The sequence below is a fragment of the Xenopus tropicalis genome, chromosome 7 (genome assembly GCF_000004195.4).
Source record: "Xenopus tropicalis strain Nigerian chromosome 7, UCB_Xtro_10.0, whole genome shotgun sequence".
Classification (NCBI taxonomy): Eukaryota; Metazoa; Chordata; class Amphibia; order Anura; family Pipidae; genus Xenopus; species Xenopus tropicalis.
In genome coordinates, this window is record NC_030683.2 from 4,209,920 (window position 1) to 4,229,514 (window position 19,595).

Below are 19,595 nucleotides of genomic sequence, written 5' to 3' on the forward strand. Positions count from 1 at the left end.
ACCCACCACTTCTCTACCTACCTACCCACCTCTCTACCTACCCACCTCTCTACCTACCCACCTCTCTACCTACCTACCCACCACTTCTCTACCTACCTACCCACCTCTCTACCTACCTACCCACCTCTCTACCTACCTACCCACCCCTCTACCTACCTACCTACCCACCTCTCTACCCACCCCTCTACCTACCTACCCACCTCTCTACCTACCTACCCACCACTTCTCTACCTACCTACCCACCTCTCTACCTACCTACCCACCCCTCTACCTACCTACCCACCCCTCTACCTACCCACCTCTCTACCTACCCACCTCTCTACCTACCCACCCCTCTACTTACCTACCCACCCCTCTACCTACCCACCTCTCTACCTACCTACCCACCACTTCTCTACCTACCTACCCACTCTCTACCTACCCACCCTCTACCTACCCACCTCTCTACGCTACCCACCCCTCTACTTACCTACCCACCCCTCTACCTACCACCTCTCTACCTAACCTACCCACCACTTCTCTACCTACCTACCCACCTCTCTACCTACCCACCTCTCCTCTACCTACCTACCCACCTCTCTACCTACCTACCCACCCCTCTACCTACCTACCTACCCACCTCTCTACCCACCCCTCTACCTACCTACCCACCTCTCTACCTACCTACCCACCTCTCTACCTACCTACCCACCACTTCTCTACCTACCTACCCACCTCTCTACCTACCTACCCACCCCTCTACCTACCTACCTCTCTACCTACCTATCCACCCCTCTACCTACCTACCCACCTCTCTACCCACCCCTCTACCTACCTACCCACCCCTCTACCTACCTACCCACCTCTCTACCTACCTACCCACCCCTCTACCTACCCACCTCTCTACCTACCTACCCACCCCTCTACCTACCTACCTACCCACCTCTCTACCCACCCCTCTACCTACCTACCCACCCCTCTACCTAACCTACCCACCTCTCTACCTACCTACCCACCCCTCTACCTACCTACCTACCCACCTCTCTACCCACCCTCTTACCTACCTACCTACCTACCCACCCCTATACCTACCCCACCTCTCTACCCTACCTACCCACCACTTCTCTACCTACCTACCCACCTCTCTACCTACCTACCCACCCCTCTACCTACCTACCCGCCTCTCTACCCACCCCTCTACCTACCTACCCACCCACCCACCTCTCTACCTACCCACCTCTCTACCTACCTACCCACCACTTCTCTACCTACCTACCCACCTCTCTACCTACCCACCTCTCTACCTACCTACCCACCTCTCTACCTACCTACCCACCCACCTCTCTACCTACCTACCCACCTCTCTACCTACTGACCGGCCTGTATGGGGGCCAGAGCCATTGTGTTCTGCGTCTGATAAGCCGACCAGGCCTGGGGGTATAGGGCCACCCCTCTACCTACCTACCCACCACTTCTCTACCTACCTACCCACCTCTCTACCTACCCACCTCTCTACCCACCCTCTACCTACCTACCCACCCCTCTACCTACCTACCCACCTCTCTACCTACCTACCCACCCTCTACCTACCTACCCACCCCTCTACCTACCCACCTCTCTACCTACCTACCCACCACTTCTCTACCTACCTACCCACCTCTCTACCTACCCACCTCTCTACCTACCTACCCACCTCTCTACCTACCCACCCCTCTACTTACCTACCCACCCCTCTACCTACCCACCTCTCTACCTACCTACCCACCACTTCTCTACCTACCTACCCACCTCTCTACCTACCCACCTCTCTACCTACCTACCCACCTCTCTACCTACCCACCTCTCTACCTACCTACCCACCCCTCTACCTACCTACCTACCCACCTCTCTACCCACCTCTCTACCTACCTACCTACCCACCCCTCTACCTACCCACCTCTCTACCTACCTACCCACCACTTCTCTACCTACCTACCCACCTCTCTACCTACCTACCCACCCCTCTACCTACCTACCCGCCTCTCTACCTACCTACCCACCCACCCACCTCTCTACCTACCCACCTCTCTACCTACCTACCCACCACTTCTCTACCTACCTACCCACCTCTCTACCTACCCACCTCTCTACCTACCTACCCACCTCTCTACCTACCTACCCACCTCTCTACCTACTGACCGGCCTGTATGGGGGCCAGAGCCATTGTGTTCTGCGTCTGATAAGCCGACCAGGCCTGGGGGTATAGGGAAAGGAGCATGGAAGGAGTCTGTACTGGGCATAATGGTGGGGGGGGGGCAGGGGCATTAGTAGCCTGGCAGGGTAACATTGTACTTTGTGGCACTGCGGTAAATATGGCAGTATTGGGGCAAGTCTGGGGAATGTGAAATTGGCAGCTTGAGGGTAGGGGCACAGTAAGGGGCATCAGTACAGGGGTGGGGCATCTGGCTGTTACCCCAATATTTCTATATATCTGTAACCTTGTTATGGGCTAAGGGGGCCCAGCCTGAAGGCCAGTTAGGGGGGGATTTGGGGTGAGTGCTTATTTGTGCCCTGGGTACCCCTGGAACTATAGCGGGGTGACTGTTACCCCAATGTTTCTATATATCTGTAACCTTGTTATGGGCTAAGGGGGCCCAGCCTGAAGGCCAGTTAGGGGGGGATTTGGGGTGAGTGCTTATTTGTGCCCTGGGGTACCCCTGGAACTATAGCAGGGGTGACTGTTACCCCAATGTTTCTATATATCTGTAACCTTGTTATGGGCTAAGGGGGCCCAGCCTGAAGGCCAGTTAGGGGGGGATTTGGGGTGAGTGCTTATTTGTGCCCTGGGTACCCCTGGAACTATAGCGGGGTGACTGTTACCCCAATGTTTCTATATATCTGTAACCTTGTTATGGGCTAAGGGGCCCAGCCTGAAGGCCAGTTAGGGGGGGATTTGGGGGCGAGTGCTTATTTGTGCCCTGGGTACCCCTGGAACTATAGCGGGGTGACTGTTACCCCAATGTTTCTATATATCTGTTAACCTTGTTAGGGGCTAAGGGGGCCCAGCCTGAAGGCCAGTTAGGGGAGGATTTGGGGTGAGTGCTTATTTGTGCCCTGGGTACCCCTGGAACTATAGCGGGGTGACTGTTACCCCAATGTTTCTATATATCTGTAACCTTGTTATGGGCTAAGGGGGCCCAGCCTGAAGGCCAGTTAGGGGAGGATTTGGGGTGAGTGCTTATTTGTGCCCTGGGTACCCTGGAACTATAGCGGGGTGACTGTTACCCAATGTTTCTATATATCTGTTAACCTTGTTATGGGCTAAGGGGGCCCAGCCTGAAGGCCAGTTAGGGGGGGATTTGGGGTGAGTGCTTATTTGTGCCCTGGGTACCCCTGGAACTATAGCGGGCGTGGACCGTTACCCCCAATGTTTCTATATATCTGTAACCTTGTTATGGGCTAAGGGGGCCCAGCCTGAAGGCCAGTTAGGGGGGGATTTGGGGTGAGTGCTTATTTGTGCCCTGGGTACCCCTGGAACTATAGTGGGGTGACTGTTACCCCAATGTTTCTATATATCTGTAACCTTGTTATGGGCTAAGGGGGCCCAGCCTGAAGGCCAGTTAGGGGGGGATTTGGGGTGAGTGCTTATTTGTGCCCTGGGTACCCCTGGAACTATAGCGGGGTGACTGTTACCCCAATGTTTATATATATCTGTAACCTTGTTATGGGCTAAGGGGGCCCAGCCTGAAGGCCAGTTAGGGGGGGATTTGGGGTGAGTGCTTATTTGTGCCCTGGGTACCCCTGGAACTATAGCAGGGTGACTGTTACCCCAATGTTTCTATATATCTGTTACCTTGTTATGGGCTAAGGGGGCCCAACATACATAGGGACCTGGACACAAAAAGACCTAGTGAATTTCATTTATTTTGGGAAAAGTTTTCCAATTAACGATAAATAAAGTCCATCTGCTAAAATCTGATACATTTTGTATGTATGTATAACTTTATTTATAAAGCGCCACAAGGATACGCAGCGCTGTACAGTCTTACAGAATACAAAATTAAACACAGGGAGGACAAGTGATATAATAAATAAATACAATAAATACATATATATATATAAGTGCCATGTGATGTGAGGCACAGTAGGAAGGAGGTCCCTGCCCCGTAGAGCTTACAATCTGAGTGGTTGGGTAACATACAGGCACAAACTGGAAGGTAAGAGGCACCAGGTATGGGCATTTGCCCTTAAGCGCAGGACTGGGCAAAATAATGTTTTAGTGCCCCAGAAGGTACAGTCTGAGTTTTATCTTATAGAGAGTGGGTGAGTTTTCCCTACGGAGGGATTCAGGGATAGAGTTCCAGAGGGAAGGGGCAGCGAGATAGAAAGGGTTAAGACGAGAGAGCGCAGTGGGTGTGGATGGTGTAAAGAGACGGGGGCTCTGAGAGGAGCGGAGGAGACGACCAGGAACATTCAGGGAGACCAGTGAGGGAATGTAGTGAGGAGCAGGGAGACCAGTAAGGGAATGTAGTGAGGAGCAGGGAGACCAGTGAGGGAATGTAGTGAGGAGCAGGGAGACCAGTGAGGGAATGTAGTGAGGAGCAGGGAGACCAGTGAGGGAATGTAGTGAGGGGCAGGGAGACAGTGAGGGAATTAGGAGGAGCAGGGGACCAGTGAGGGAATGTAGTGAGGAGCAGGAGACCAGTAAGGGGAATGTAGTGAGGAGCAGGGAGAACAGTGAGGGATGTAGTGAGGAGCAGGGAGACCAGTGAGGGAATGTAGTGAGGAGCAGGGAGACCAGTGAGGGAATGTAGTGAGGAGCAGGGAGACCAGTGAGGGAATGTAGTGAGGGCAGGGAGACCAGTGAGGAATGTAGTGAGGAGCAGGGAGACCAGTGGGGAATGTGTGAGGAGCAGGGACACAGTGAGGGAATGTAGTGAGGGGCAGGGAGACCAGTGAGGGAATGTAGTGAGGAGCAGGGAGACCAGTGAGGGAATGTAGTGAGGGGCAGGGAGACCAGTGAGGGAATGTAGTGAGGAGCAGGGAGACCAGTGAGGGAATGTAGAGAGGAGCAGGGAGACCAGTGAGGGAATGTAGTGAGGGGCAGGGAGACCAGTGAGGGAATGTAGTGAGGGGCAGGGAGACCAGTGAGGGAATGTAGTGAGGAGCAGGGAGACCAGTGAGGGAATGTAGTGAGGGGCAGGGAGACCAGTGAGGGAATGTAGTGAGGAGCAGGGAGACCAGTGAGGGAATGTAGTGAGGAGCAGGGAGACCAGTGAGGGAATGTAGTGAGGAGCAGAGGAGGGAAGGGCTTTGAATGTCAGTAGAAGGATTCTGTAAGCTCCTTTGCTTGACAGGCAGCCATGCTAGTGAGCTTAATTGAGGCTGAGCAGGTTCCCTCTTAGGAGAGAGCAGGAGGATCCTGGCAGCAGAGTTTAAGATTGATTGCAGGGGAGAGAGGTGGGAGTCTGGGAGGCCGGTTAGTAGGAGATTGCAGTAATCTAAGCGGGAAAGGATAAGGGCATGGATTAGTGTTTTAGCTGTTGCTTGTGAGAGAAAGGGGCGTATCTTGGCAATATTGCGGAGGAAAAAGCGTCAGGTTTTGGCAGTGTTATTAATATGGTTAGAGAAGGAGAGAGACTGGTCAAAGATAACCCCAAGGCAGCGAGCAGAATTTACAGGGTTAATGGTCATGCCATCAATAGTAATGGTGAAAGGAGGAGGGGCCAGGTTTGGGTGGGAGGACCACGAGCTCAGGTTTAGTTAGGGTAAGTTTGAGCTGGCGTCGGTTCATCCAGGAGGAGATAGCCAGGGGGCAGTTACCAATCTGGGTTTGGACATCAGCAGTTAGTGCAGGGGGGTCTAAATATATCTGGGTGTCATCTGCATATAGGTGGTATTTAAGACCAAATCATAATTTTGCTTATTCTGCCCTTGGTGTATAATGCTTGAGAACCAGAGTTTTAAATATTTCATCTCATTCTATTCCCTGGGGACTTTGCAGAGTAATGAGGTTCCCATTGTTCCGTACGGAGCGGATGGACCAGTCGGTTACACAGTCAGTAGGAACATTATACAGGTATAGTTGCATACGCTGCCACCTAGTGGTGTCGTTGGGTTTGGCAGCTTTAAATGGCTCTGAGTTTGGGAGATTTGGGCCTTTCAGGTGAGGCTCACACTCTCCATAAAGGGAAACTAAACCCCCAGAAACCCGTGTGGCTTCTAGCAGTTCCACACAGTTCCAAGGCCTGGGGCTTTATACTAAAGCTCACCCATTGGATTATATCCCCAGCAGGGCAGTGCTGATTGGCTCAGCTTTATTGGGGGCGGGACCTGAGCCTCTATAAAGAGTATTTCCCAGCCCAGTGCCCAGCTCTGCCCCCTGCACAGGTGGTGCCAGTGTCACAGAAACCACTGCTTCCCTTGGCAATAAGTGGCTTTGGCTCCTGTAGGGAAACTATAGCCGGAAAGTAGCAGCGCGTTATATTGTATTTCTGCGATCTGCTTCTGCCCTCACAGACTGTCACTCAGCGCCGCAGCGACTCGGCTTCTCAATCCTTATCTCTAGTAGTGAATGCTGCTGCCACCTAACGCCAAAATGCGGGCACTGCACCTGTCATTCCGGTATTTACAGAAGTGTCCTGCTGCCCTCTAGCGCTGCAGCCTCGGTACTACAGCTCACTCTGCACTTTACCTTGTAGGAGAGGGGTAGTAGGTGGCAGTAGGTGTTATTGTGGGATTTTGCTGCCCCCTATCGCCCCAGAGCCAATACTGCATCTTACATGTCCTGCTGCCCATGATCCAATCTCGGTACTACACCAACCCTTACCTGTGGGATTCTGCTGCCATCTACTGGCCAACTGCAACTACTGCAGCCTATTCCTATGAGAAAACGCAGGTGCCGCTGCCTCTCAATGGTCATTCATTGTGCCATCCATACGGGCAGTTTCGGTACCAATGTATTTTAGTAGGTGGCAGCAGTAGCCCTTTAATAAAGATAATAAAGACAAGTGCAGTATTGGCAATAGGGTTGCAGTATTATTCGATACTGACAGTAAGAGCAGATGCAATACTGGCGCTATTGCAGTAGGGGGCAGCACTTTCCTTCTGTACCTTGAGTGCTGTACAGCGAAACCGTTTGGTATCTACATCAAGGGAGGGTGCAATTCCGTCTCTATGCCAGGAGGGAGCAGCAGTATCCTGTACAGTAAGTGCAGTACCGATTTATAACATTGAGTGGCAGCAGTGTCCTTTGGTTCCTACAGCAAAGGCAGATGCAGTACAGGAATTAGGGTCGTAGGGGGCGGCAAAATCGTTTGGTAATTACAGCAAGGGAGGGTGCAATTCCGCCTCTGTACCAGGAGGGGGCAGCAGTATCCTGTACCCTACAGTAAAGGGCAGTACCGATTTATAACATTGGATGGCAGCAGTATTCTTTGGTTCCTACAACAAAGGCAGATGCAGTACGGGTACTAGGGCAGTAGGGGGCAGCAAAATCGTTTGGTGTTTACATCAAGGGAGGGTGCAATTCAGTCTCTGTACCAGGAGGGGGCAGCAGTATCCTGTACCCTACAGTAAAGGGCAGTAGCGATTTATAACATTGAGTGGCAGCAGTGTCCTTTGGTTCCTACAGCAAAGGCAGATGCAGTACAGGAATTAGGACAGTAGGGGGCAGCAAAATCGTTTGGTATCTCCAGTAAAGGAGGGTGCAATTCCGTCTCTATCCTAATGGGAGGCAGCAGTATCCTGTGCCTAGAGTAAAGGGCAGTACCGATTTATGGCATTAGATGGCAGCAGTGTTCTTTGGTTCCTACAACAAAGGCAGATGCAGTACGGGTACTAGGGCAATAGGGGGCAGCAAAATCGTTTGGTGTTTACATCAAGGGAGGGTGCAATTCCGTCTGTACTCAATAGGAGGCAGCAGTATAGCAATATATTTCTGTGCTTACAGTAAGGGCAGGTGCAATACCGGCTCTGTCGCACTAGGTGGCAGCATCAGCCGTCAGCGCCTCCATCCAGCACTTGTGCAGTTCCGGTTGTGGCCCAGCAGGGGGGGCGGTAGCCGCGGCCCGGGCTGTGTGTGTGGCGGTGCGTCAGTAGTGAGTGGTTCCTCCGGTGGGTGAGTGCGGATGCCCCGGTTGCCCGGTTGTTGCCCCGGATAGAGGCCAAATCTGGATTCCCGGCGGGGGCGGCGAATCGCCCAGTTCTCCCGGGAGAAGCTGCTGGAGCGGCGGGGCAAGATGTTCTCCAAGATCACCTCTATCCTACAGCAGGCCGTGGAGGCGGTGAGGGGCCCGGGGCTGTGGGGCAGGAGGGACGGGGGGGCAGGAGGGAGGGGGGGGGGGGCAGGGAGGCCGCAGGGCAGGAGGGACGGGGGGCAGGAGGGACGGGGGGGCAGAGGGACGGGGGGGGCAGGAGGGACGGGGGGGCCGCAGGGCAGGAGAGTCCCGGAGCTGATGTGGCCCCGGCCATTGTGATTGGCTCTGTACGGGGGGGGGGCAGCGCTGTGTATATCGGGCGTACTGGGGGGCTATGTGGGTGGGCGGGGTGTATATTGGGGGACAGTGCTGTGTATATTGGGGTGTCTGTGAGAGCCCCCCTTGCCCCAAGGTGCCCCTATATGCCCAGGTATGTGGCCAGTACTGGCACTGGGGTGCAGGTGGAACCCCGAGTTATTGCCAGTATTGGGGCGATGCAGCCTCTCTGCTATTGAACCCCCGGTTCCTGCCCTGATCCCACCCTGCTGGGGTTACTGCAATTAGCTGGTCACCCAGGTCATTACATGGCACCCCCTGACCCGTGCCCCCCATGGGGTATTTATGGCTGCAGACGTGCCCCCCATGGAGTATTTATGGCTGCAGACGTGCCCCCCATGGGGTATTTATGGCTGCAGACGTGCCCCCCCTGCTGTTACTGACATAGTACATTCGGTTTGGCCTGCGAGACCCACGCGGCCCATTCCAGGTGTTGCCTTCCCTGGCAGTGCGGGGGTTACTGTGCCAGACCCTATGGCTGCTTTATGTGCCTGGCAGTACAGCAGCCCCAGCGCACTCTCATTCCTGTACCTCTGCCATGTGATCAGGGGAACCCTCCTGCTGTTCAATAGATTATGCTTTGGGGGGTTCAGTGCTGTGAGTTGTGGGGGGGCTGTACCCCTGGTCACACGGCAGGGGCGGAGCTAGGGGTTAGCAGGACACAGAAGGTGCAAGTCCATTGTAGATTTTTCCGTGCTGCCGTAGGGAGAGGCCGCACTGTTTGCCTTGGCAGTGGAACTACAGAGCGGTGCAGGTAAGGCCACGCCCCCCGCGCTGACGTCTGTGTTTGTCTCCCACAGCTTGCGCCCTCGCTGCCCCTACAAGAAGACTTTGTCTATCACTGGAAAGCCATCACCCATTACTACATCGAGACGTCCGGTGAGTCTGGCACTGCCTCAGCAACACAGCAGCCCGGCCTCGCTTTACTGCTCATTCACATCTCTAACCCTGCTGCCTGGAGAGGCCTGAGACTACTGACCTATCAGTGAGAGGGGCAGAGACAGAGGAACCAACACACAGAGACAGACAGACAGTTAGACAGATGTATAGAGAGAGTTAGTCATGTGACTCTGTGTGTTTGCACAGCCTGTTGTTTACAAGAAGGGGTGGCACCCTACAGGCACACAGTGATTGGGCACAAAAAGGGGTGGCACCCTACAGGCACACACTGATTGGGCACAAGAAGGGGGTGGCACCCTACAGGCACACACTGATTGGGCACAAGAAGGGGGTGGCACCCTACAGGCACACACTGATTGGGCACAAGAAGGGGTGGCACCCTACAGGCACACAGTGATTGGGCACAAGAAGGGAATGGCACCCTACAGGCACACACTGATTGGGCACAAGAAGGGGTGGCACCCTACAGGCACACACTGATTGGGCACAAGAAGGGAATGGCACCCTACAGGCACACACTGATTGGGCACAAGAAGGGAATGGCACCCTACAGGCACACACTGATTGGGCACAAGAAGGGGTGGCACCCTACAGGCACACACTGATTGGGCACAAGAAGGGAATGGCACCCTACAGGCGCACACTGATTGGGCACAAGAAGGGAATGGCACCCTACAGGCACACACTGATTGGGCACAAGAAGGGAATGGCACCCTACAGGCACACACTGATTGGGCACAAGAAGGGAATGGCACCCTACAGGCACACACTGATTGGGCACAAGAAGGGAATGGCACCCTACAGGCACACACTGATTGGGCACAAGAAGGGGTGGCACCCTACAGGCACACACTGATTGGGCACAAGAAGGGGTGGCACCCTACAGGCACACACTGATTGGGCAGAAGAAGGGGTGGCACCCTACAGGCACACACTGATTGGGCAGAAGAAGGGGTGGCACCCTACAGGCACACACTGATTGGGCACAAGAAGGAGATGCCACCCATGCACTATGCGGCCCCTGTGGCCCCCAGGTAAATTTAACCCCTGAATTGTTTCCCTGGTCAGATGACAAGGCCCCGGTGACGGACACCAATATCCCCTCCCACCTGGAGCAGATGCTGGATATCCTGGTGCAGGAGGAGAACGAGAGGGAGTCGGGGGAGACGGGACCCTGCATGGAGTATTTATTGCACCATAAGGTGCTAGAGACCCTGTACACCCTGGGGAAAGCCGACGTGAGTCATTAACATTGGGGGGTTACAGAGCAGCCGATTGGCTCACTCCCTGCTGGACCCTTTAGTTGTTTGTGTCACCCACGACTGTAATTACAGGGTTAACTCATTGTGGTTTTTCTACTCTCCTCCCAGTGCCCCCCGGGAATGAAGCAGCAGGTTCTGGTTTTCTATACAAAACTTCTAGGAAGGATCCGGCAGCCTCTTCTTCCTCACATCAATGTGCACCGACCAGTACAGGTACCGCCCACCATTTCCCATAATCACCTCCTCTTACTTCCCCCAATCCTGTGCCTGGCAGGGCCGACCCTGACCCCAGTCTTTCAGCCTTTCTTACTATGTAATTGGGTAGCAATGTCACATGATCAGGAGTTTCACACTCCTGGGGACCAGTGTGGGTTTGGTTCTGGGGACCTGTACGTGACCCATTTAGAATCCCACAGTTGCCTAAGTGTGTCCCCATCTGTCCTGCTACCGTTTTATTGCCAGCCCTGTCTTGAAACCTGCTTTTTTGATGGAAACTCAGATGTGACATCATTACCCTACAGGAAACATGATTGTGACATCATTATCCTGCTGTAAATAGAGTTGTGACATCATTATCCTGCAGGAAAGACAGTTGTGACATAATTACCTGCAGGAAACATGGTTGTGACATCATTATTCTGCAGGACACACAGTTGTGACATCATTATCCTGCAGGAAATAGAGTTGTAACATCATTATCCTGCAGGACACACAGTTGTGACATCATTATCCTGCAGGAAATAGAGTTGTGACATCATTATCCTGCAGGAAACACAGCTGTTATATCATTATCCTGCAGGAAACGTGATTGTGACATCATTATCCTGCAGGACACACAGCTGTGATTTCATTATCCTGCAGGAAACGTGATTGTGACATCATTGTCCTGCAGGACACTCAGTTGTGACATCATTATCCTGCAGAAAACACGGTTGTGACATCAGTAGCAGAATAACCCGGAATCCGCAGACATTTGTATATTTATATTCCGACTTGCCCTTTGTTCCTACCCCAGAAACTGATCCGGCTCTGTGGGGAGGTCCTGGCCAATCCGACGGAGAATGAAGAAATCCAGTTCCTGTGCATCGTCTGTGCCAAGTTAAAGCAAGACCCCTATTTGGTCAACTTCTTCCTTGAGGTGGGTGGGGGTCCCGCGCAGTGGGGGGGCCGCGTGGTGAATATTATCGCTCTCCTGGTTACATTTGGGGTTTCCGGCTGATTTCAGAACAAATCCAAGGCGTCTCAGTCCGTGGGTTACACCAACAGCGCCCCGGGAGCTCCGGGCAGTACCCAGCAAGAGATGGTGGATGACACCGGGCAGCCGGTCCCCCCTGGGGCAGAGAGAAGTGTCGGTGCCAACGCAGAGCTCGGCAGTGATCCCGTATCCTCGTCAGGTGACCTGAATCCTTCCGCGACATCAGAAGCGTCGGCCAATCACATTCAGCAGGATTACAATTTGGTGAACTCCTTGTTAAACCTCACAAAAAGTCCGGTGAGCCTTTTATTAATTTATTCATTGTTTAATCAATACATCGTTAGTATTTGCTAAAGGGGCGGGGCCTTGTGGGCCCATTACGTGATCCATCAGAATGTCAGTGCTGCGCTTTCCCTTTATCAGGACGGGCGCATTGCTGTAAAGGCCTGCGAGGGGCTCATGCTGCTGGTGAGTTTGCCCGAGGTGGCGGCTGCCAAGTGCCTAACCCAGAGCACCTGTCTGTGCCAACTCCTCACCGACCGCCTCACCTCCCTGTACCAGGCTCTGCCGCACTCCATAGACCCTCTGGATATAGAGACAGTGGAGGGCATCAACTGGGGGTAAGTAGCAGTAACGCTAAACAGATGCTTGTTGATTTCCCAGCATCCCTAGCAGGGCAACATATTTATAACCAGACTGTGATGGGCCCTATAATGTTCATTTGGGGTGACTGCAGGAATAGGGGTTCAGCCTTTGCTCTCTCCCTGCTCCAGTCTGGACTCGTACAGCGTTAAGGAAGACGCCTCGGCATTTCCCGGGAAAAGAGCCCTCATTTCCTTCCTGTCCTGGTTCGATTATTGCGATCAGCTCATCAAAGAAGCGCACAGGGTTGGTTTCTGTTATTCGCCCCCCTGAACCCCATCTTTCCTGTGTATGAATAGAACCTTAGAATTATATTGACCGGACTCCCCCTTTTCCCGTTCAGATCGCGGCCTCGGCCATGGCCAGAAGCGTGCGGGAGAGATTCCTTGTTGGCGTCATGGAACCGCAGCTCATGCAGACGTGAGTATTTGGGGGGTTCAGAGTAGCAGGTTAAATAGGGGGGGGGTTACCCCAAAGCTAAATCAAGCGGCAGCAGGTACAGAAACGTCATGTAATCTCCGGCTCCTAAGAGCCACTTGTCATTATGTACCAATGAGTATCGCTCTCTGATTGGACAAAGTAACGCCCCGCCTATTTTCGTTCTACACCAATCCCAGCCCCTAACCTGCGTCCCCATTCCCCCTCTCAGGTCTGAGATCGGCATTCTAACAGCTACCGCTCTGCTCCATCGCATTGTCCGGCAGGTCACGTCCGACTCCCTCCTGGAACAGATCGTCTACTTCCTGCTCGGGGAGCACCGGGAGCCGGAGACGCTGCGAGACGTGCAGAAAAGCCCCCTGCGCCACCGCCTGATAGAGCACTGCAACCATATCTCCGACGAGGTGAGGGCTGGCTCTAATGAGATCTCCCCGCCCCCTTGCACTTAGCCCCGCCTTCAGGCTGACTCATTAGGGGACTGTCACATGAGCCAGAAAGAATGCACTTGCCCTTTACATATTAAAGCAAATGTAAATTCCCAGTTATTTGCTCTGCACCGTGAGCCCCCGAGCCCTGCAGGATCCTGTATGGCGAGTTCCCAACCTACACAGAAATGAGCCGCCTCCCATATCTTGTATTGTGTGATTGTCAGCATTGGGCCCACTCACCATGGGATGTCAGAAAAGCAGTTACTGATTAAAGGGGTTGGTCACCTTTGAGTTAACTCTTAGTATGATGTAGAGAGTCATATTCTAAGACAATTTTGCAGTCGGTCTTTATTTTTTATTAATCGTAGTTTTTTAATTATTTCAGTTTTTGTTCAGCAGCTGTCCAGTTTGGAGTTTCAGCAGCTATTTGGTTGCTAGGGTCCAAATTACCTTAGCAACCCGAGAGTGGTTTGAATGAGAGACTGGTATATGAATAGGGGAGGGGCTGAATAGAAAGATAAGGAATAAAAAGTAACAATAACAATAAAACTGGAGCCTCACAGAGCAATAGGGTTTGGCTGCCGGGGTCAGAATGGTGGAAAGAGTTAGAAGAAGTAGGTAAATAATTAAAAAACTTAAAACATTAAATAATGAAGACCAATTGAAAAGTTGCTTTAACCAATAGAGTTGGCTAGTAGGGTGGATTTGGCCAATAGAGTTCATTATTGGTTAGTAGGGTGGATGTGGCCAGTAGAGTTCATCATTGGCTAGTAGGGTGGATGTGGCCAGTAGAGTTTGTTAGTGGCTAGTAGGGTGCATCTAACCGTTGGAGTTTGCCTGTGGCTCTTACAGATCAGCATTATGACCCTCCGGCTGTTTGAGCATCTCCTGCAGAAGCCCAGCGAGCACATCCTGTATAACCTGGTTCTGCGCAACCTGGAGGAGCGGAACTACACCGAGTACAAACCCCCGTGCCCCGAGGATAGAGACATAGTGGAGAATGGACAGATCGCGGGGGCAGTGTAAGTTCCCCTTTAATTTGACAGTTTCCTTCAGTAAGCGGAGTGTATAGCCAGGACGTGCGCTAATGCTGGTTACTTCCCTCCTCTCATGGATACAGAGATTTAGAAGAAGACCCCATATTTACAGGCTTGTCCCCAGAAAACACCCTCTCCAAAGAGTGGCTCAGCGCCTCGCCGCCAATTACCCCCGATCATCAACGGACCGACGGCAAGACGGAAGTGCATAAGATTGTAAACAGGTAACTGGGCAGCATGGGGGGGTTATAGTTCAAACCCTGCTATCACTGAACTACAACTCCCAGCATTCCATGCTCTTGATATGCATCTCAATAACTGTATCATCCCCCCCCCCCTTCAGCTTCCTCTGCTTGGTCCCCGACGAGGCAAAATCTTCATATCAGGTGGAGGGCACAGGATATGACACGTACCTCAGGGATGCCCACCGACAGGTATGTAGCTCCGCCCCCTACTGCCACAACTTCCATGTTTAATGCGTCTCAGGGATTTCATTGTTACCAAATGTTCCTTTTCTAGTTCCGGGAATACTGTGCAATCTGCCTGCGGTGGGACTGGCCGGGGGCGGCCAAAGCAATCGAGAAGTGCAATTTGGAGGCGCCTTTCTTTGAGGGCCACTTCCTGAAGGTGCTGTTTGATAGGATGGGCAGGATCCTTGATCAGGTAGGTGTTTGCTTTATAATCAGGAATGAACAAATCTGTCCTGTTTCGCTGAAAAAACAACTTTTTGCTGCTGCCATTGGCGTCTATGGACGTTTTTTGGGGCGATAAATGTACCGATTGCTATTGATAATGAGTTCAGCTGAATGTATTAATCACCCCCCGCAGCCCTACGATGTCAATTTACAAGTAACGTCGGTGCTGTCCAAGCTGTCCCTGTTCCCCCACCCGCACATACACGAGTTCCTGTTGGACCCCTATGTCAACCTGGCGCCCGGATGTCGCTCTCTGTTCTCTGTTATAGTCAGGGTAAGTACCTGCGCCATTTTGTTCTGCCATCATGTGAGTGCTGGGGGGGAGTGTAGGGCGCCCCACTCTCAGATACAATCCCATTCTAAGCAGCCCGGGATATCGCTTCCCTTATGGATAGGAAAGTCATGTGTTGCATTGTCTGCCCTCTGATTGGAGAGCTGTTCTGCACTCAGCCCCAGCCAGACTCCGCCTCTATATATACATAAACTGTATATAATACAAATGTTTATCTTCTGCCCCCCCGCAGGTGGTTGGAGACCTCATGGTGAGAATCCAGCGAATCCCAGAGTTCACCCCGAAACTCCTGCTTGTGAGGAAGCGATTGTTGGGCATTGAACCCGATGGGCCGATGTAAGAGATTTTGTTCTGTTGTTCTGTGTGTGGTACCAACATGAGAAGGATCACTGAGATAAAGGTTGTGTCACTCATGGGGGTCCCACCTGATGTTTAGATGAGGATATCCTGATGGCACCAAGGCTATATAAGCAAGGCTTTGGGTATGGTTTATATAACAGAAATGGTTAAAGGGCAAGTAAACCCCAGAATTTATATGACCTGGTTTGTTAAGACAAAGGCACAAAGTCTCCATGTCAGTTTTCCATTGGCACTTTGGCCTGGGAGAAGTGGCTTCTCACTCTACCCTGCTAGTTCCGGTTACATAGTTCTGGTTCGACAACAGTCGGTCCCCTTGGGTTACAGTCGGTAGGTGTAGCAAAAGCCCATTGGTACCTCACTTGTGCCAGCTCACTCCTGTGGCCTTCCATTACTATAGCAGCTCTACCCAAGATTTACTGGGGGCATAGAGCCGATGATTGTGGGAATCAGCACAGCCCTAGGCCATAAGACTAATAAAATATATATTTACTTGCCCTTTAATCACCATTTATCCTCAAGAGCACAAGGTAAATCTCCCCTTTATCCCTTTCCCAGGGTCGACCACATGACACTATTGGAAGGGGTGATTGTACTGGAGGAATTCTGCAAGGAGTTGGCCGCCATCGCTTTCGTCAAGTTTCACAGCTCCAGCAGCCCATAGCGCCCCCCAGTGTGGATTTTACAAACCGCAAGACCAAATTTTACTTTTCCGTTCTTTTATCTGTTTTTTTTTTTTTTTTTGTGCAGCAAAACATTTAGAAAGACTGACGCCATGTTGGATGGAAAGGGAAGCTGATTTGTTTCTGTAGCGATCATTTGTTTTTTAGCGGCCGCCGCTTCTACCTTCGTCCCAACGGGGGGCGGGTAGATTCCAAGGCTCAAGCAGAAGGGTCTTATGGGAAAATACGCATATTCCCTTTATTAAAGGGGAAGCGCTGGATTTCCTTTATTTGGTTACCTTAAGTGTTTTTAGAAACTTTTAAGCTACTGGAGACATCTGCACTTCGCAAAGGCTCGTTGCTTCGTCACCCAATCAGCGGACTCGGATTTTACTCTTTTTTTTTTAAACTGCTTTTAATGGAAATATAAATGTTTACGGCTCACACACTGAAAACAGTGCATTTATCTTCGTTGGGTGTCAGCCGGACCCCTTTAACCCCATCACTGCCAAGAGGACTTTTACAAAGAGACACAAGTATATAACCCACTGAGGGACACGGAAGGAACCAGAACCTCCGGTCCGGGTACCGAGCAGCTTTGTGCCCTGCCACATTCACCAAGGACACTGGCTCGGCGTACGGCATGTGTTCCTGAGTATTATTTTATATCCCTGTGCTCTGGAGATGCTGCTAATTAGTTGGAGCGCCACTAAGACTAAAACCTTATTAATTCCTATTAGAAATCAGTGCAAATGGCGAGCATTTTATCCTTCCATTACCGCGGGCAGGCGTCTGCGTCTTCTCTCTCTCTGCCCCAGCGGTTGTTTTATTGTGAGACCTGCCCCATCAGTCTCGTCGACCCCATTAATTCCTGTAAAAGTTGCTTCAAAACTCGGCGTCTGTCTGCGCTTTGCACCTCGTGGCGGATAAAAAAAAGAGAGTGCAGAGAGTGCGCCATTGGCCAGCGCTGTCCTTATGGGCTGCCGTAGGGCACGTGCTTAGTACAGCGCTTAAGCTGCCCATACACGCTCTGATTTTAGTCTTTTTCCGTCAAACATTGAATGTATGTTTTAATACAACGATCTAACATTCAACCTGAAATTGTAGGATAAAGCCCTAAAAATAACCAATGGGGAGGATGTTCTGAACATGAACACCGAAATTCAGTAACCCAGGGGGGCCAGACCTTTTTTGTCTGCGATCGGCCAATGACCCGGGGATGTGGAAGTGAGGCGCGAATGCGTACATACACATTCACGCAGCACTTCCGCATCCCTGGCTTCATCATGGTCCACCAGAAATCCACGGGGGATCGACTGGTGGACAGTGATCAACATATTTGTCACCCCTGCTCTAACCTGTCTGATCGACTTAACGAGCAGTCGCCATGCTACAAAAATTTCGAGCCAACAAACGAAACGCGTTTCGCACAGTTATATCAGTGCGTGTATGGGCAGCTTTAGATGAGCCCTTCCGCTAACGTTCCCTAACTTGCACATCTGGATGATGCCCAGGCTTAGGGGCAGCAGGGGGGGACCCCTATGTGCCTTTCCCCTTCCACCCCTTATAGATACAGAATGCAGGCAGCACAGTATTTATGGGGGCACTTGCAGAGACCTATGGCAGATTGCTCCTGTTTTTGCACTTTGCACCCTGCTTTCCACTGCGCCCCCTTGGACGCCCCAATCATTGCGCTGCCCGTAGCTGTGTGTTTCCTTCCTATACAGGATGTTTGTGTGCCCCTGGTCCTGTTACTTTCAGTACTGAGCGCTGCCGCTGCTCCTGTTGCTGCAGGGATAGTGACGCCTTTATAGAGACATGGGAAGGCCCCACAACAGGAGCAGCATCGCGTTCATCTATTCCCATTTCCACTAGACAAATACAAAATAAGAAGGGGCTCTCTGTCCCTTTATCTTCCACATGTTTATAAGAAAAATGTTATTTAAGTTAAAGAAATGTAAAATAATCTATTGCAGAAGTGAATGTCACAAATTTGTTGTAGATTCCGGTCTTATTTTAGCAGTAAATCTCAGCTTTCTGTTTGTGCCGAGTGGATATTATGTATCTGTCTGTAGCTGAGCGTTGGGGCCGTAAGCTCTCTGTCTCCGGGCAGTAACACAGAGGCGGGCAGTCCTACATGCAGCTGTTTTGTACTACATTTCCCAGCATCCTTACTGAAGCAAACTGCTGGCAACTGTAGTGGACGAGATGGCTGCAGGTCTGAAATCCCTATTGTGGGTCTCTAGCCTTGTGAGAAAATGTATTTTATTGTAATTATTACAGAATATATTTTATTATCCGTTGGTGAGCTCTGTGCTCATTCAGCTACTGACCTTATATTGCCTTAAAGCTCACTGTATAATAACTGATAAATGTTCCAAAGGGTCTCTGTGTCGGTGGGAGTGTCAGCGCATGAATGGAATTGCTCCTCTGTTTTAATTTGCCATTATGGAACTTGATTGGCTGCTGCACACCCATGCCCCTACAGTGGCCTTATGGCAAAATCCATGCCACCTAAACCTGGCTCAGCACAGTGCATTGGTGATGGGGAGACCAGCAAATTATGGGGGACAAGGTTTGTGGCACAAGTTGTGACCCTGGTTGGCATCCCCGGGGCTTCTGGGAGTTAGAGAGCCAAATGCTGACAGGTTGATTTAAACAATGTTATTTCCATCAGGAACATTCCCAGTGCATAGCGCAAATCAAAAGTTTAATGGCACTGAACGTGCAGCTCTTGCTGAACTACAATTCCCAGAATACCCTGAAAACTGCTGGCTCAGTATCTGTGGGGCCGTCTTTAATTCCCAAAAGTGTTTCTAGTTGGCTTCCTCCCTGTAATAAAGAGTCTAAAGCTGGAAAATACTCACCGGCACAGATATCTGTCAGCTGCTGTTTTCTGACAAAACAATACTTGGGCCAATAATTAGCTCAATCAAAGAGCCAATTGAGTCTATAAGCAAACTGATTGGCCAGTGGGCCACTGAGGGTTCTGGGAGCTGTATTGCAGCAAGAGATTTAGGTGCTACTGTGCAAGCTCGTTAGCCAGGGGCCTTAATTAGTTCAGGTTTTGCTTGTCTGGGAATGTAACGTTGTGTCCCACAGAGCAGACATTCTTAGCATTCTTTTCATCCAGGCCTCGCCCACGGGAACCATCACTGCTCCGGTACAATTGGGCCACGGGGGCCTGCAGGCTTT

At 51.6% G+C, this 19,595-nt stretch overlaps 1 protein-coding gene across 2 annotated transcripts; it reads left to right on the forward strand.

Moving 5' to 3' along the window:
- The first annotated feature begins 7,939 nt into the window (after window positions 1–7,939).
- On the forward strand, window positions 7,940–18,450 carry fam160b1 (family with sequence similarity 160 member B1). 2 transcript variants are annotated; one of them, XM_031904769.1, is made up of 17 exons: window positions 7,940–8,243; window positions 9,293–9,371; window positions 10,461–10,630; window positions 10,763–10,867; window positions 11,670–11,792; window positions 11,880–12,146; window positions 12,273–12,469; window positions 12,623–12,737; window positions 12,835–12,911; window positions 13,141–13,333; window positions 14,210–14,379; window positions 14,478–14,618; window positions 14,738–14,828; window positions 14,914–15,057; window positions 15,223–15,363; window positions 15,614–15,717; window positions 16,297–18,450. In XM_031904769.1, the coding sequence occupies exons 1-17, from the start codon at window positions 8,199–8,201 to the stop codon at window positions 16,400–16,402; spliced, it is 2,268 nt and encodes a 755-aa protein (XP_031760629.1). In that variant the 5' UTR covers window positions 7,940–8,198; the 3' UTR covers window positions 16,403–18,450.
- The last annotated feature ends 1,145 nt before the right edge of the window (window positions 18,451–19,595 follow it).

Excerpts from the sequence above, each read along its gene's own strand:
- fam160b1 (XM_031904769.1), top strand. The coding sequence starts at position 8,199 with ATGTTCTCCAAGATCACCTCTATCCTACAGCAGGCCGTGGAGGCG. Across the intron at positions 14,829-14,913 it reads TCAGGGATGCCCACCGACAG|TTCCGGGAATACTGTGCAAT; the intron begins GTATGTAGCTCC and ends TTCCTTTTCTAG. Across the intron at positions 15,718-16,296 it reads ATTGAACCCGATGGGCCGAT|GGTCGACCACATGACACTAT; the intron begins GTAAGAGATTTT and ends TCCCTTTCCCAG.